Source organism: Bufo gargarizans, chromosome 10 (assembly GCF_014858855.1).
Source record: "Bufo gargarizans isolate SCDJY-AF-19 chromosome 10, ASM1485885v1, whole genome shotgun sequence".
Taxonomy (NCBI): domain Eukaryota; kingdom Metazoa; phylum Chordata; class Amphibia; order Anura; family Bufonidae; genus Bufo; species Bufo gargarizans.
In genome coordinates this window covers 73,446,752-73,465,750 of record NC_058089.1, presented here as the reverse complement: position 1 = coordinate 73,465,750, position 18,999 = coordinate 73,446,752, and the positions used below count along the sequence as shown (strand labels likewise).

The following is an 18,999-nucleotide window of genomic DNA, read 5'->3' as shown; positions in this document are numbered from 1 at the left end:
CCAGCATCATCAACTTATTATGTTCAAACATTTTGGCCATGGAAGCCTGCCTTTTGACAGATGAACGCGACAACGGTATGGTGGAATGTGGAGTGGTGGACAAATGGGAGGCGAGAGGAGAAGGAGAAGAGGCATGACATGGAGCGCCTGGAGTGTGGCTTTGTGGGTTTTGATGGTGTTGCTCCCACTAGGCTCGGTGATGGGAGGCCAGGTGCCTTCTTAAGGCGGTCATCCTGAGTGTTGGGTTTACCACTAGTGCTGAGCGGGAGATGCCATATCCGATTTTGCGATATTTCGCGAATATTCAATTAAATATTTGTCTATATCGAATATTCATAATTATTCTATTTACCGCGATTAATATGCAATTTAATTATTTGTGTATTGCAATTTTTCACTGTATAAGGCAACTTTCCTATTGGTTTGCTAATGGTATGTGTATTTTACGAATATTCGCTATATTGCTATATATTCTTGTTTTAGAATATGACAAATATTCTAAAAAACGAAGTTATAGCAATATAGCGAAGATTCGTAAAATACACATATAGACTGCAATTTCACTAATATAGTGCTCCAATTTTTTTTATAGTACATTTTTTTTGGTCTCTTTCTGAACTTCAGATTTGGAAAAAATGTACCCTATTAAAAAAAAATACTATAGCACTATATTAGCTAAATTGCAGTCTATATGTGTATTTTACAAATATTCGCTATATTGCTATATATTCTTCTCTTAGAATATGACGAATATTCGAAAAAATGAAGTTATAGCAATATAGCGAATAGTTGGAATTTTACTTACGTAATTATACTTTCTTCGAGTCCTACAGCAGCACAGAAGGGATATAACATAGAAATTAAAGGGGGGGAAAGCTTTGTTTTACTGCTGACAAAACTGCTGTGCTGAAGGCTGAGTTCTCGGGTCCATTGCTGAGCCTGTAGTGATGAACAAACGTAGAGGATGAAGTCCAGGAAGCTGCATTGCAGATGTCTAGGAGATCAACTTGCTGTCTTTCAGCCCAAGATGTAGAGGTTGCCCTCGTGGAGTGGGCCCTTAACGGCCGAGGCGGTTCTTTACCATCTAAGATATAGGACTCCGAGATGGTTGTTTTAATCCAACGACCCAGAGTGTCTTTTGAGGCTTTCATACCCTTCCTCGGACCAGAGAATAAAATGAACAAATTTTCTTCCTTTCGGAAATCTCTCAGCCTGTCAAGATAGCAAATTAATGCTCTACGAATGTCCAGAGTATGGAGTCTTCTTTCCTCATCTGACTTAGGGTCAGGGTAGAATACTGGAAGAACAGATTCTCTATTGATGTTAGTTGAAGACGCAACTTTTGGTCTAAATGAAGGCATGGTTCTTAGTCTGACACCATTCGGCAAAATTTTCAAATATGGCTCTCTGGAGGACAAAGCCTGCAATTCCCCTAGCCTCTTTGCGCAAGTGATGGCAATGAGAAAAAGGATCTTGTAGGATAACCAGCTAAGATCCACTTCGGCAATAGGTTCAAAGGGAGGACCTGTAAGTCTATTTAGAACCAGTGATAATTCCCAGATGGGCATAGGAGGTCTCACAGAAGGCCTCAACTTCTTCAATGCTCTGAAATATCTAGCTATTAAAGCGTCACCTGCATATTGTCCATCTGTCCAAGCATTAATGGCTGTCATGTGGACTCTTAATGTATTAGGCTTTAGGCCTTTTTCGTGCCCTTCTTGCAGGAATTGCAAAATGGAGTTGGTAGAGACTAGTAACTCTTTTTCCCGCAACCAGGAAGAAAACTTTCTCCATAATCTGTTGTAAACTGCAATAGTAGACTGCTTTCTGGAGGACAGTAAAGTAGAAATGACCTCATCTGAAAGGCCCTTCTCTTTTAATCTTTCCCTTTCAGGTGCCACACGGTTAAATGCAACTTGTTCAGTTGAGGATGGTAAAGGTCTTCCTGTAGAAGAAGATCCGGGTAAAGAGGCAAAGTCCAGTGATCGTTTTTCGAAAGTTGAGATACGGCAGAAAACCAAGCCCTGCGGGGCCAATATGGAGCTATTAGAATTGCTTCCGGTGCTTCTGAGAGGAGTTTCGGTATGATCTGAGGTAACATTGGTATGGGAGGAAACAGGTAGACAAACTTGTGGCTCCAATTCAGAGAGAAGGCATCCAGACAGTTGGGTCTGTCTGCTCTCCTGAGAGAACAAAACTTCAGGGCTTTCTTGTTCTTTCTCGTTGCAAACAGATCCCATTCTGGACAACCCCATTTCTCCACTATCTGGGCGAAATATTTCGGGTTCAATTCCCATTCTCCTGGGCACACCTTCTGTCGACTGAGTCGATCTGCTCTGATATTCTCGGAGCCCTTGATGTGAACTGCCACTAGGCTGTGTAGGACTGGCTCTGCCCAAGACATTATTTTGTCGCAAATGGACTGTAGAGAGAGACAACGCGTTCCCCCTTGTTTGTTTACATAATATGCCGCTGTTGCGTTGTCCGTCTGCAGGAGAACTGATCTGTGGTAGAGATGAGGTTCGAAATGCTGCAGGGCTAGTTGAATGGCTTTCAATTCCCTGAAGTTTGAGGATCGCCTCATTGTGGTTGAAGGCCATTCCCCTTGAATCCACCGATCTCCCATGTGCGCACCCCAACCTTTGCGGGAAGCATCTGTGGTTATCACTACTCTTTGAATGACTCGGAAATCTTTTCCTTTTTCCAGATTTTCTTCTCTTGTCCACCAAAGCAGCCCTCTGCGTGTTGCACATGATATCTTCATCATAGTGGTCAGTGATTTGGGATTCTTGTCCCAACAGTGAAGAATCTCTCTTTGCAGGTCTCTCAAATGAGCCTTCGCCCATGGCACCGCCTCTATAGCAGCTGTCAATAACCCGAGGGTACTCATCGCCGAACGGATGGATATCTTCGTTGTAGAGATCAACAACTGAATTCTGCGAATGATCTGAGCCACTTTGAGAGGAGGAAGAAATACCTTCATTACTTCTGAGTCAAATAAAAGACCCAGGAACTGGATTCTCGTAGTGGGGACCAGCTGCGACTTCTTTTGGTTGACAATGAACCCGACTTGCTGAAGTAGATTCAGAGCAGTGTGAAGATCCGATCTCAGAACCTCCTCGGAAGCTGCAATAAGCAACCAGTCGTCCAGATATGGCACTATCCTTAGACCTTGAACCCTCAGAGCTGCAATAAGGACGACCACCAACTTTGTAAAGATACGAGGTGCCGGAGATAGCCCGAAGGGAAGGGCCCTGAACTGATAGTGCCAAATCCGACCTAGAGTCTTGACTGCAACCCTGAGAAATCTCCTCGATTCTTTGTGGATGGGTATATGAAGGTATGCATCTTTTAGATCTATAGATGCCATCACCTCCCCAGGTTGCAGGATGCTCAGGACAGATCTTATGTTGTCCATCTTGAATTTTATCTTCCTTAAATGGTTGTTTAGAAACCTTAAATCTATGATGAGGCGCCACCTGCCGTCTGGTTTTGGAACGGGGAACACTCTTGAATAGACCCCTGAATACACCTCCTCTTCTGGAACTCTCTCCAGAACATTCATCTGTAGGAACTCCCGAAGAAGGGGCATGATTCTTGGATCCTCCGTGTTGTTTAACAGGAACCTTTCCCTTGGAAGATGAACGAATTCGAGTGAATAACCGTTCTTGATGATATTCCGAACCCAGCTGTCTGAAGTGACACTCTCCCATTTCATATAAAAGCTTCTTAACCTTGCGCCTACAGTGAGGGCAGGCTTGATGTCAGAATTTTGAATTGGAGGCAGGGGCTTCAGAGGGTTTCTTCTTTCCCTTGTCCTGGTAGCGGGGGTGAAACTTCTTCCCTTGCTCCTGTCTATTACGACCCTGAAAAGAAAATCTTCCTCTCTGCGTACGAAATCTGGTAGATTTGGGCCTGAAAGTTTGCGGAAAGGCTAAAGCCTTCTCTTTTTTATTTTCTTCCAGGATCTTATCCAACTGGGATCCTATTAACTTTCCCGGTTCAAATGAGAGAGCGCAAAAGTTGGATTTAGAGGAAGCATCACCCGTCCAAGGTTTTAACCAAATCGATCTTCTTGTGGAATTCGCTAAAGCCATGTTCTTGGCTGAGATCTTTATGACATCAAGCGGAAAATCACAAAGGAAGTCCGCAACCGTCTTAAGGGTCGATACTTGATCCAGCAGTTCATGCCTTGGTACCCCCGCTTGGATGTCTCTGGTTAGTTCGCTGAGCCAGACTCTTAACGCTCTTGCCACAGGCACTGAGGACATAGCTGCCTTCTGTAGAGAAGCCAGGTTGCAATGAGATCTCTTTAGGAAAGTGTCAGCTTTCCGATCCATAGGATCCTTTAATAGAGAAGAATCGTCTGATGGAAAAAATGATCTTTTGGACAGACGTGCAATGGCTGGATCAACTTTTGACGGTAATTCCCATTCCTCTGATGCGGCCGGGTCTAACTTGTATAGAGACTTGAAGCGAGGTCCTAAGTCCAGGCGTTTATCAGGTCTTTTCCATTCCCTTTCCATGATGGTCTTTAGAACCGGATGAGCAGGGAGGACTCTGGATTTCTTCTTTGGGAAGTAATACAGGTTACCCTTATCCTGTACCAAATCTTCTTCATCATTAGTTTCCAGACAATGCTTTACGCGTCTGATGAGTTTTTCTGCTGAATCCTTTTTCAATAGAAAAAATTCTTCACTACCTGAATCTGAATCCGAGGATAGGTCAGATTGAGATACAATAGCTGATGATTGAGACATGTCATCTGAATGATGATGATGATGATGGCTTCTTTCCTTTTTACTGCCAGAAGTAGACGCCAAATTCTGCATATTTTCTCTGAACCAGGAAAAAAATTTGTTTGCTTCTTCTGCTAACGGGTCCTGTGGGGTACAATCCAAACAGATATTGGATGTCGCTTCTGGTGATAAAGGCTGTAGACAAGTGATGCATAGCTTAGATCTTGCGGGCTGCGGATCAGGCGTGCGTAACTTCTCTGCACAGATATCACAGATGTCATCATGTAAATCATCTGGAAGCGGCAATCTACAACCTGCACAAACACGGTGCTTTGTCTTTTTATGGCTCTTCCGGCTCGACATCTAAGAAAAGAATAGATTTATTAGATGTACAAATATGGAGCATAAGGGAGACAGACAGGGCAGCAGAACCCTTTGGAAATACCTTCAGAGACTCAGAACTCGGCTGCCCCGCACAGCAGGAATGTGCACACAGCTTCTGAGTCTCTAAATAGGAACCAGTTTGAAATTGCCGCCCAAAACACGCCCCCAATGTGATGACATCACAGGACCTAGAGAAAGGTAATTAACCCTTCCTGAACTTACCCGGGATAACACCATCAGACCAGAGCCAGGCATCGCCGGCAGACAGCCTAATACTTACCCGGCTGCAAACGTCTGTACACCGGGAACCAGGTCAGCCAGGCAAACGCACTGGACACAGACCGGCGACCTGCTACAGGTATTACCAGGCAAACGCACTGGTAGGCAACAGCCACAATACGCTATAGCAGGTCTGGGCAAGGAAACCACTAGCCAGACCGACGGAGCCTGAACAACGCAAGGCTCAAGTCCTTTCCAGGTGGGCAGCAAGGTGAGAATCACCTGCCAGAGTAAGGACTAGAAAAAACACAATGGATGCAGTGCCTTGGCGTGTTATATAGAGTACCTAGGGTGTTGTCAATTGTGTTAATTGTTAATTGTTTGATTGTTAGATTTTTTTCTAGGTGGGCGGTCCTATGATAGAGTGACTGGGACGGGAAATATCCCTTCTGTGCTGCTGTAGGACGAAGAAGAAATGACGAATATTCTAACAAACAAAAGTTATAGCAAATATATTCGTCATTTAGAATATTCGTCTTTTTTTTTTCCGATGTGTACTGTTATTCCACTTTGGCATACTCCTCACGGTAGAAGATTCTGATAGTAGGTCGGTCTTCACGTCTCAAGCGTTAAAACAATTCTCAGGGGCACACAGTAGAACAACGCGCGGACCATGAATAGCAGATAGCTGTTGTCTGGGGAACTATTCAAGGATTCTCTTCCTATCTGCATAGTTCTTTTTGGCCCTCATTCCTGCATAGTCTAGGCCGTTAGGTTTCGGTCCCACGATCTCCTGAGGCTACGGCATTGGCAGTACTCCCTAGAACCAAAACTTTACAAGGTTCAGTTGGTTTTCATGATCCATTTCACAACGTATTCCCGGCCCTCCATTCCGCTTTGGGGAAGTATCTGCAATATTGAGCATCATGTCTCTGGCCTTGTCATCCACAAGATGGGTTGTAGGTCTCCTTCTGGCCTTGCCTCATACACCCCGAATTTTTCGCTCTAGATCCCTGACACCTTGCAGTTGGCTTGGGGATTAGTTTGCACATGCCATTAGAGTTCCTTTTCTACCCCACTTGGCTTGGTTTTTGCCCACTTACAGGCCTACCCACGATCATGGCTTAGGGCACACAACAAGCCATTTAGTCAGGTTAGCTAAGACACGCCTAGCTGGGTTAGGTTGTTCCTGTTGTTTCTCTCCTTAGGGTTCTTCGGATATCTCTTGGGCCGTAGCCATGACCACAAGTTGGTAAGGCTGATTAGTCAGCCTGCATTTGTGGGAGGGGCGGAGGCTCTTCATATACGAGCCACAGCCTCACTCACAGACATGTGTTCTCAGGTGCCCCACCCACCCTCCCTTATCTTCTCATTTCCACAGGGTATGCCCACTTACAGGCCTACCCACGATCATGGCTTAGGGCACACAACAAGCCATTTAGTCAGGTTAGCTAAGACACACCTAGCTGGGTTAGGTTGTTCCCGTTGTTTCTCTCCTTGGGGTTCTTCGGATATCTCTTGGGCCATAGCCATGACCACAAATATAGAGTTAGGCTACATGCAAACGACCGTATGTTTTTTGCGGTCCGCAGAACGCGGATCCGTTGTATCCTAGTTAGTTTCTGTAGTGCTTCCGCATCCGTTCCATCTTGCCGCAAATCGTATCCATTGTGTGTCCTTGTGTCTTCCGTTGTTTTGCGGACCACAAAAAAAAATGGAAGGAGGAAATTGTGTAATTTTTACTATCTCCACCCAGCATACAGGTATATATGCTGGACATGTGTGTGTTTGGTGGCCATTTTCTCCAGTCTTTCCAGTATATAGGTTGTGGTTGGATTGATTGGCTTTGCTCACAGCATATTTTGCTGTTTCAACATGGAAGAACACTACTGCAGTCCTACTGCACTGGCTTCTTGCTCGGCGATGGGGACAGCAGTCCATTCCGTTGTACGAGGAGCCGAGGAGAAGGTGGAGATTTTGGGTCCATCCCATTGTTTCCCAATGGTGCTGGAAAGGACACTTTCATACCCTGTACAATGATCTTCGTCTGCATCCAGAAAAGTTATTTGCCTACTGTTGGATGTGTTGTCGCAAAATCTACGACACAACTTCTTCTTTTGTGTGGCTCCAAATCAATTAGAATTATAAGTATGAGCTCATACAGCTTTCTCTCAGAGACCAATGCAGGCTGGTATCATGGAAAAATATCTCTCTTTATTACAGTTACATACACTTATATAGGCAACATGAGGTAGACAAAAAGGGTAGTCCTAGATGAAAGTTCATTGGCTCTGTGACAAAAAGGGTTGGTTTACTAACTCCATTCCTGAGTTGATTGGCACATTCGAAAGATAGCAACTTAACTCCTCCTTTCTTTCACTAATGATCTTAAGACAAAGAAGATGTACATGAGGCTCCTAATTGAGTTTTTGCCATCTAGTGGAGACAAATGTGTACTACAGGAGAAATCTTAATTTTGTCTCTCACAAATCCCTCCTTTTTGCGGTAAATAGATACAAGATGAATAAGCAATGTGAGGTACTCTCCCAGCGCCCTAAACGGCGAAGAGCTGGACTTTCCTTATTGCTTCACCAGATCCCCCCAACTCCCTTTCGGGTTTGCCTTCATCTGGTTCTATTTATTCCGCAACTATCAACAAGATTTCATTTGTTTTAGGACGGAATCGCGTTCCTCAAAGAGGTTCTCCAAATAATCTTTAGGTTTGTCAGTTTCACAATGCATGTACATGGTTGTTGCAGGTGTGGTTGAGTTGAACATTTTAAAAACAATTTTCCTAAAACAAGGAATCACGCAACACCCTATTAATGCCAATACTACAAGTACTACCACCAGTGTCATTAACATATTGGCTAACACATTAGACCAGTTCCCAAACCACTGTTCTAGCCATGAATTAATGGGGTTGTTGATTCCAGAGTTTTCCTCTAGTTCATTTGATAACGAAGTCAGTCCATTCAAAGCCTTTGTGATGCTTCCGTCAGGGGCAGTGTTGTTCGGAATGAAGGTGCAGCAGGAACTTCCGATCATCTTGCAGACGCCTCCTTTTTCCGCTAGGATCATGTCGAGGGCCAGTCGATTCTGTAACGCCATCACCGATGAAGAGCTCAGTTGTTCCGATATTCCTTTTACTGCATCTCGGGTATAATTCACGAATCTCTGTTGATTATAATACAAATAGTTAATCCATCCTACATTTTTATTTACGCCAATTGTGGGAAGTATTGATTCGAAACCAGCAGCTATCTGGTTTCTAGCCTTGAATTCATCAGGAACTCCTCTAGGGACTCCTATAGCATCTATGTATACATGAGAATCAAAAGATGTAGGGAGTGACCTCCTTAGCCTTGACCGGACATTGGCTTGCGTACTGACTTGCTCCCACTCAAGAGTCGAAAATAGAACAAATGGCATCAGCACCTTAATCAAGGTACATTGGCCAATCCATTCCATTCGTATCCTGGGTCGGAGCTTCATGTCTCCACACAACCACCAGATATCCGAATGTTGATAACCTTGGTGGACAAACCATTTGTCAGGGTAAGCATCAGAGTCACTACTTGTCTCATTTAGATAGATGTTATAGGAACAATATCCTGGAGGGAAAACACCAATGTCTTTGCCTGTATGGTTACGATTGAAACAGGTATAATTTCCAGGGTATGGCGTTATACCGAAACCCATATGATCTTTATCATGAACAATAGGATAGAGTAATTCTAATGTCCTGCAGCGGGAGGTGTCATTACTGGGAATGGTTTCAGTGTACATCTTAAGGATACACTTGAAACCCTCAGGATCGGCAACCTCACTCAAAGGGAAAGGTACCGTACCCAAATGAGGTCGAGCTGCAGCACATGCTATGCAATTGGATCGCTTCTGGGAAAGAACCGTATAGCGGATCCATTCTAGCCATACATTTGTGTCTGAAAACCCTGTCTCTAAGGCCATTTTGTCAATCATGGGTGAATCTGTAGGAGATGTAATTGTATTCTGATTCCCTTGTGTTAATATTGTTCTAAATATGGAATTTGGGACTTGATCTGACTGTGCATGTTCCCCTGTACAATATAAAACGAATAGTAAAAAAAAATGAAAAGATATTACGGCCCTTGCAGTCATTCCAGCACTTGAGGTTCTGGTACTTTTTTGCAGTGTGATGCGTGGACCCAATTAGGCTTTCCTTCCAACTTGACAGCAGTGGCGGTGGTTAACAGTACTTGATGTGGACCCTCAAATCGTGGTTCTAGAACTTTCCGCACGTGTCGTTTCACCACTACCCAATCTCCAGGTTGTAGAGAATGAGTTGCCTCTATGCTGTCTGGATCTGGAAGAGAAGCAAAAACTTGGGAATACACATTAGACAGTCTGTTTGTAAGACAGATAACGTACTTTGAAAGACTATTATGCTGCATCTGGAGTTGCTGTGGAAAATAGAGTCCTAGTCTAGGGGCATTCCCAAAGAGTACTTCATATGGACTCAGGCCTGTCTTCCGGTTAGGTGTATACCGGATGGAGAAAAGTGCCAAGGGTAGACACTCTGTCCATGGCTTTTTCAGTTCAGCCATGGCCTTCTGTATTTTTGATTTAATTGTGCCGTTGAGTCGCTCTACTCTACCGCTGCTTTGTGGGTGATACGCAGTATGGAAGGCTTGTTCAATACCCAGGGCTCCCATAATTTCACGACCATAATCATGGGTGATCCCAAAAGCATACCTGGAATCTGTATAGATGTTTGCAGTTTTTCCCTCCGCATACCTGCAGGCCTCTTCCAAAGCCTTAAGTTCAGCTTCCTGTGCAGACTTGTGAGAGGGCAGTGATTCCGCTTTGATCGTATCGTGCTGAGTGACAACTGCATACCCAGTATAAAACTTCCCCTGGACACCATACCGCGATCCATCCACAAAGAGCTCTAAATCTGGGTTTCCTAAGGGAGTATCTACCACGTGATCAAACCCTGCTGTCTCTTGGGACATTAATTGGAGACAGTCGTGTTTATCTTCCAGGTCAGGAAGATATTCAGCTAGATGACTCATACCACTACTCCCTCCCCCCTCCAGAGGCAGCAGAGTAGCTGGATTCAAAGTTGTGCACCTTTTGATGGTGACATTTGGTGGCATAAGTAGTGCACATTCTAGTCTAAGGTGTCTGGCAGTGGACAGGTGTTTAGGCTGTACTTGTGTGAGAATGGCCGAGATGTCATGAGGGACAAAAACAGTGATTGGATAATTGAGCACAATCTCAGAGCTCTTGTCAAGCATGAGTTGTACAGCCACTACCGCACGGACACAAGATGGCGCTCCTCTAGCCACTGGATCGAGTCTGGCAGAGTAATACGCCACTGGACGCTGTTGGCCAGCCCTAGCTTGTGTGAGAACAGCTGAAGCATGGCCAAGACATTCAGTGCAATAAAGTCTGAAATCTTTATTGTAGTCCGGTAGACCCAATGCTGGTGTCGAACTGATGACTAATTTTAACGTATGAAAGTTCTCCACGGCCTTATCTGTCAATGAAAAAGGAAGAGAGGTGAGACAATCATACCAGGGTTGCAAAAGAGCAGAGGCATTTCTGATCCAAGGCCTACAGTATGAGACTAGACCCAAATAAATTCTCAGAGCCCCCACAGTAGTAGGCAAAGGAATTTGTTCAACTGCAGTTATACGGTCTGGGGTGAGATGTCTAATCCCAGCAGATATACAGTGCCCTAGAAAGGTGACAGTGGTACAACAGAATTGAAGCTTCTTGCGGGAAGCTTTACAGCCATTTGCAGCCAGGAAGGTGAGAAGAGACACTGAGGTTTGTTTACACACCTCCTCTCCCGGGCAGCAAAGAAGTAAGTCATCTATATATTGAAGTAAGACAACTTCAGATGGAGTGGGCCAATCTGCTAAAACCTGGGCTAAGGCAGTACTGTACATACTGGGGGAATTATGGGCACCTTGTGGTAAGACCGTCCAGGTGTATTGCTTCCTGTCATGTGTGAAAGCAAAAAGATATCTGCAATCTGGATGTAACGGAACTGAGAAAAATGCATTTGCAAGATCCACCACAGTGAAATGGGTAGCACTGTGGGGAATCTGTGCCAACAACGTATGTGGGTTTGGTACCACAGGGGTATTAAAAACTGTAGCCTCATTAACAGCCCTAAGATCATGTACCATTCTATACTGCACTGGCTGACCTTTTTCCCCCCTTTTCTTAATGGGGTACAAGGGAGTGTTACATGGAGAGGTGGTTTCAATTAGTACCCCATTACTGACAAAATCATGTACTATTTTGGTGATGGCATCCGTTTGTTGTATACTAAGGGGATATTGTGCCTTCCGAGGTAAAGGAGCATCAGGTTTACGTTCTATCATCATTGGAGGGACAGATAAATGGCCAACATCTGTAGGTCCGCAGGCCCACAGATGTGCAGGTAATTGTTGCAGCAGAAGGGACACGCCCTCTTCAGAGAGTGTAGACACGTACATGTGAAATGGATTATAATCACAGGCTGCTAAGAGACATATATCCTCTTCTCCTAGTTTGCCTTGTAACTTCACAGTACAATCAGGAAGATATGTTATCTGCGCATATATTCTCTGCAACAAATCTGCTCCTAGCAAATTAACAGGGGCGGTGTCACTGACTAAGAGGCGACTTAGCATTTGTTGGTTTGGGGCAAATGCAATTTGTATTGGCTTTGTGAGAGGAGTAGGAATCTCATTACCGTCTACTCCTACACATGGAATACTATCTTTAGACATGAGGGATCTTTTTACATGTTTGCTGCGAATAACAGTTTTGGCTGCTCCAGTGTCAATCAAAAAGGGGATGGGCTCCCCCCCATTAATTGCCAAGGAGACAACTGGGGCAGGCCCTAAGGTTTGAATTTTTAATAGGGGCACAGCATTTGACTCTGGATTGCCAGCTTCCTATGGGCGTCGCACTTGGGGATGCTGCTGAGCATTCTCCTCCTCTTCCTCCTCCCATGGGCGTGGAGATCGGCAACGACGTGCAAAGTGCCCCACCCCGCCGCAGTTAAAACATCTTATGGAATTATAATATGGTTTCCTTCCCCCTTTTTGGGGAAAGTGCTGGTATGCGGCCACACCCGCCTTAGGTCTTTTGTTCAATTCAGCTTCTACCCCCTTTGCTACTTGTAACAAAATGGAGGGCTGTATAGTTCTCCATTCAGGCCTAGCTGATACCAGACCTTTGCGAATGCTTTCCCTAACACCATCCACAAAAGCAGCACTCAAAATCCTCTCATGCATGTCTGAAGTATACTCAAAGCCCAAATCCACCCATCTCTGCTGGAGTCTAGTGTAAAATTTCTCCACACTTTCCATTTTATCCTGATGCATATCCGACAACGTAACAGACTGATCACCTAATCTTTTTCTCCCCCATTCCGTGAGTCTTACTATGTATCGCTCACCGGACAACAAAGTAGTATCATCTCCCTCATAAGATCCCACTGCAGAGGCTATAATCTGAGAGAAGGAGTCACCAGCTTTACACTGGACTAAATCTTCTAGATCTCTCCAGCAACATGAGAACGCTTTCCTTATCTTCGCTAACTCCCTACAGAATGGCATGGGTAAGTCCTCTGGATTGGGGATTCTACTCATCATGGCCAGCATCTCACTAGGGGACCAAGGGCGATACACAGGTTCATCAGGGATGTCATTTGGACCTCTGAGAGGAGCAGCTCCAGGGGTTAGGTACCTGGGCGTACGATAGGATATATTTGGTCGGGGTGGATTTGGCGGAGATGGTATAATAGGGGAAACTGGGTGCATGAGATTTTGCATATCCAACATTGATGTTGGATATCCCATACTTTCCTGTGATAGAAATCCACTCAAGTCTGAAAATGGACTTAAAGTGGGTGCAATCCTAGATTGGGTAGACTGGTCTGGAATATTTCTAGTAGGCATCATAGGGGCAATTACTGCAGGTACATTTTTAACTGTTGGGACATACAGTTGGGAAGGGTTATTGGAAGACATCACTGGATATAATCCAGTGCTGGGACCTATGATAGGAATTGTGTCCTGTCTTTGAGATCCACAAACAGCACACATGTTATTCCTCTCAGCATTCTTGTGTTTGCACACACACTCCCACCCCCCATAAGGAGGGGGTTGTTGTTCAAAGGAAACAGTTTTGGGGGATGGAGAAGGGATAGAGGAAGCAGAAAGCACAGTGGGTGGTCCTGATGAGCACATTCCAGCACATGGTGTAGAGGAGGGACTGACACATGGATTGTTTGTTGGACCACAAAACCCAGGATTACTTACAACAGATGTGGTGGGGGAAGGGATGCCGCATGGCAAACTGTCCTGTTCTTTGTTCCTTATCACATCCAAATCCTCCATCTTACTATACCAATATTGACCATTCTTCTCAATTTCTTTCAACTTTCCATCAGTCACATCTGCAGACAACTTCCACCATAACTCTGCTTGCACCAGCCTATTATTATCTCTCAGCCAACCTTTCTTTTCTTGCAATATATTTTTCCATAAACTTTCATTTAATCTTCCAGTTTCATGCATACCAATTGCCTGCATGAATGATTTTAACTTAGTTACTGAAACTTTTCCTTCTCTTTCTCTCATCAACTGAGCTGCTGTTAACATTTTTTCACTCTGTCCTGCAACATTAGAATTTCCCATTATTGTAGGGCACCAACTTAACAATATCTACTTATCAAACCCGCAAACTTAAGCGTAGTTGCACAAAGCTCAAACGGTATCCGATTACTATAAGTAATCGCCACCGAACCCACTAACTCAAACGCAGTTGCACAAAGCTCAAATGATATAATAGTATTGAACCCACAATCTCTCTTGTACAGGGCACCAACTTAATAACCTCCAATTGCTTATTACTATGCAATCAGTGTTAATCCTGCACACTCATGAGGACCCCTAGTCACTACTCATGAATCTCCAAACGCTCTCGTCAGAACTTGGCTGGGATCCAATTCTACGTCACAGGATATCCGACTCAGCTGTCTAACAACTTCCGTTTAGTTTCAGCATGTTCCACCACACAAAGAAGGAATATTTCAACAGGTTCTTTCTAACGGACAGATCAGCTATAATTTGAACCCTTATATCGCGATAACACCAATTCAACTCTTGAGAAAACACCTGGGCAAAAGACACAGAGGAGGTTGTAAGAATAAAAGCTTCTTACCTTTACTGCAGTTTATGCCTCGTCTGATGGTTTTACGCAAGTCCTCTCCTGGCGTTTGAATCGGAAGTTACGCAAGCTGTCTGCCCCACGGTCGGCGCCAAATTGTTGTCGCAAAATCTACGACACAACTTCTTCTTTTGTGTGGCTCCAAATCAATTAGAATTATAAGTATGAGCTCATACAGCTTTCTCTCAGAGACCAATGCAGGCTGGTATCATGGAAAAATATCTCTCTTTATTACAGTTACATACACTTATATAGGCAACATGAGGTAGACAAAAAGGGTAGTCCTAGATGAAAGTTCATTGGCTCTGTGACAAAAAGGGTTGGTTTACTAACTCCATTCCTGAGTTGATTGGCACATTCGAAAGATAGCAACTTAACTCCTCCTTTCTTTCACTAATGATCTTAAGACAAAGAAGATGTACATGAGGCTCCTAATTGAGTTTTTGCCATCTAGTGGAGACAAATGTGTACTACAGGAGAAATCTTAATTTTGTCTCTCACAGATGTCAGTGTTGACGTTTAATATCCTGCTGTCGTCTCTCCGTAGTGTCCTCACCTTTGAGGACACGACCATGAGACGCTGCATTTCCCCAGAGGAAAGGCTAATCGTCACGCTGAGGTAAGCAATGTGTTATTTATTTAACAGTAATGTCTAGTGCTTCTGTCATGAGTTACATGGGTGATGTTAGATGTGCTAATGTATGAAGAACTTTCCTTTTTTTTTTTTTTTATATAATGATAATCATTTTCCAAATAACATGCAAAGATAAAATGTACTTTTGTGCTTGCCATAATCATGCATAATAGAGAAGTCACATAATCCTGCGTTGTTCTGACTTTCTGCATGGAAATGGCGTGAATGCAGTATGTGTAACAGAGCTTGTTGGATTAGGGCCCCCTTTTTGGGGGGGGTCTGAAGTACTTATAGACGTTTCATGTTCAAATTATTGTTTATAAAAATGGAATTATAATGTTTGTAAACACATGTTTTCGAACAACCATTATAGGAAGTATGTTGATAATGTATTAATTTTTGAAGGAGTTATGATTGTAATTTTTTTATATTTCTTTCCACAGATTCCTGGCAACTGGGAACTCATTTGCATCCCTGCATTTTGAGTTTATTTTAGGAACCTCAACGATATCTTGGATAGTGCGTCACACTTGCCACGTCATCTGGCATCGACTCCGAGAGATGGTGATGCCACAGCCCAAGGCGGCCGATTGGGTTCGGATCGCTGAGGGCTTCCAAATTTCTGCGCAAATAGGGGCAATGGATGGCAAGCACATCCATGTGAAGAAGCCAGTCAACTCAGGGACCCGATTCTTCAATTATAAACATTATTTTTCGGTAGTTATTTTGGCTGTTGCTGACAGTAACTACTGGTTTATAATGGTTGATATTGGGGCCTATGGAAGCACTGCGTATGCTTGCATCTTTAGTGCTTCTAGAATGGGTGAGCGGCTTCATGCCAACCAGCTTGCCCTGCTTGAGCCCAGAAGACTGCCCGGATATGCAGGTCCACCAGCTCCATTTATCATCGTTGCTGATGAAGGGTTTGCATTGACTCCCCATGTTAGGATACTTTCACACTTGCAGCAGGACGGATCCGACAGGCTGTTCACCATGTCGGATCCGTCCTGCGGCTATTTCGCCGTGCCGCCGCTGCTCCGTCCCCATTGACTATAATGGGGACGGGGCGGAGCTCTGGCGCAGCACGGCGAAAGGCCGCCGGACTAAAATTACTGCATGTCAGGCTTTTTAGTCCGGCAACTTTCGCCATGCACCGCCGTGCTGCACCCGAGCTCCGCCCCCATTATAGTCAATGGGGGTGGAGCGGCGGTCCGGAGGCACGGCAAAATAGCCGCATGGTGAACAGCCTGTCGGATCCGTCCTGCCGCAAGTGTGAAAGTAGCCTTATGCGGCCCTTCCCCAGACGTGGTTTGGATGACAGGAGGCGCATTTTCAATTACCGGTTGACTCGTGCCCGTCGGTATGTTGAGTGCGCCTTTGGAATACTCTCTAGCAAATGGAGGGTGTTTCTGTCATCCATACAAATGGATCCGGAGAATGCTTCCCTGGTGACTCAAGCTTGTGTTGTTCTACACAACTTCACCAGGATTCACGAGGCTTCCTCTTTTGTTGACATGGAAGAATTTCCTACGTCATCAGGTTTGGGTTTGGATCTGACCCTGCATAGACAACCTGGCACTGCAGGTATTGCAGTTCGGGAACTCTATGCAAACTTCTTTTCCAGCCCAGAGGGGTCCGTGACATGGCAGATGGACACTATTCGTGGCAGGTTTTGATTTCTTCTGGGCTTTTTAGCTGTTTATTATTTTTCTCAGACAGATTACATACATTTTATGTTATAGTTGAGTGTAGGGACTCGCAAGAGAATGAGGACCCTTGACGTGGGCTTGTGGGCTGAGGTTTAAGGACTATACTACAAAAAAATGTGAAGATGGCTTTTTGGTTTTAAAAAGCTTTATGGTTACTATAATTTAAGTTTTTTTTTTACAAATACATGTGTTGAAATGTTAATTTTGGGATGGAAAAAGCAAGAACATAAGGCATCTGTCAATAACATTTATAAAATAAAATTACATAAATAAATTAACATAAAATACAGTTTTATAAGTTTAACAGATCCCTTGTGAAGGATCCAGAACCATATGAGGGTCCTGGCCGAACCTGGGCAGGATCCTGGGCCCCTGTGGGATATGTTGCTGGATAATATTGTTGAACCAAAGGGGGGTTTGAATCCTGTGATGAAGGGATATTTGGCTGGGTGTAATACGGCGCATGATGGCCCTAGGTGGTAAGCTGCCTTGGAGTGGAATTTGGCCCAAGACCACTTGCCGCCTCATGCGATCAATGAGGGAATGTATGTCCCCCTGATATGGGTGTCCATACATTTCAAGGACTAAAGTAAGTGAAGCCACACATGTTGCTTATTTTTCCTGCGGCACTTGTTGGAGTAAAGGTGCCAGCCCCCTCATTAACATTTCCTCACGCCCTTCAGTCCTCTTCTGGGCTAGGTACTGAATGACTTGGGAGTTAATCAGTTCTTTAGTAGGTAGCCCAGAAGAAGCCTCAGGGGCACACCTCCTTCGCCTACTCTGTGGCTTTTGGGTCTCATCCGGGTTGACTTCGCCAGGCCGAGAAAGTCCCCTTTGCACACATTCAGCCTCATCTTCAGCCTGAATTGTGGGACTCACTTCCAGTGAAAACACGGCAGGGGTCTCTGCACCTCCTGAATTGGACTGTGGAGATGGCTGTGGTATTGGGTCCTCCAGACTGTCCACAGTACTGTTTGGGAACAGAGAAAAAAAAACAACTAAGTTTAAATAACAAATTCAATCATGGCAAACATAGTGCTGTCTGTCCTCAATAAAGGGGAGCCTACACAGATCGCACAAGGGCTTGCATTATGAATGTTTTGAATTAAAACCTTGGGAACCACATGATATAATGAAAACAATTGTCGGACTGTTGCTGTGTATAATCTTTAAACTGCAACCATAAACTCTGCACATTGCAGGGTGTTTGGAGCTGTCCAACATGAACACATGCCGACACATTCTTGAGCTAACCAACTTCTGAAATTACGCCCATGTATATAAAGGGAGAGGGCAAATCATTTTATATAATGGGACAATCCTGTGGATAGAGAAACCCCATCATTTATCGCAGGCCAAACCCAAAGGAAAGGTCTGCAAAATTGTCATACTGGCCAATGACATATATATATATACTGTATATACAGTACAGATCAAAAGTTTGGACGCACCTTCTCATTCAAAGAGTTTTCTTTATTTTCATGACTATGAAAATTGTAGATTCACACTGAAGGCATCAAAACTATGAATTAACGCATGTGGAATTATATACATAACAAAAAAGTGTGAAACAACTGAAAATATGTCATATTCTAGGTTCTTCAAAGTAGCCACCTTTTGCTTTGATTACTGCTTTGCACACTCTTGGCATTCTCTTGATGAGCTTCAAGAGGTAGTCACCTGAAATGGTTTTCACTTCACAGGTGTGCCCTGTCAGGTTTAATAAGTGGGATTTCTTGCCTTATAAATGGGGTTGGGACCATCAGTTGCATTGTGGAGAAGTCAGGTGGATACACAGCTGATAGTCCTACTGAATAGACTGTTAGAATTTGTATTATGGCGAGAAAAAAGCAGCTAAGTAAAGAAAAACGAGTGGCCATCAGTACTTTAAGAAATGAAGGTCAGTTTGTCCGAAAAATTGGGAAAACTTTGAAAGTGCAGTCACAAAAACCATCAAGCGCTACAAAGAGTCACCTCTGCTGCGGAGGATAAGTTCATCCGAGTCACCAGCCTCAGAAATCGCAGGTTAACAGCAGCTCAGATTAGAGACCAGGTCAATGCCACACAGAGTTCTAGCAGCAGACACATCTCTAGAACA

General features: G+C 44.2%; 1 protein-coding gene across 1 annotated transcript; it reads right to left on the bottom strand.

The window, feature by feature from the left end:
• Positions 1–8,503: 8,503 nt before the first annotated feature.
• On the bottom strand, positions 8,504–14,026 carry LOC122920070. Its single transcript, XM_044269281.1, has 3 exons — positions 12,784–14,026; positions 9,468–10,863; positions 8,504–8,519 (listed from the first exon to the last, which is right to left on the bottom strand). The coding sequence occupies exons 1-2, from the start codon at positions 14,024–14,026 to the stop codon at positions 9,479–9,481; spliced, it is 2,628 nt and encodes an 875-aa protein (XP_044125216.1). The 3' UTR covers positions 8,504–8,519; positions 9,468–9,478.
• Positions 14,027–18,999: the final 4,973 nt, after the last annotated feature.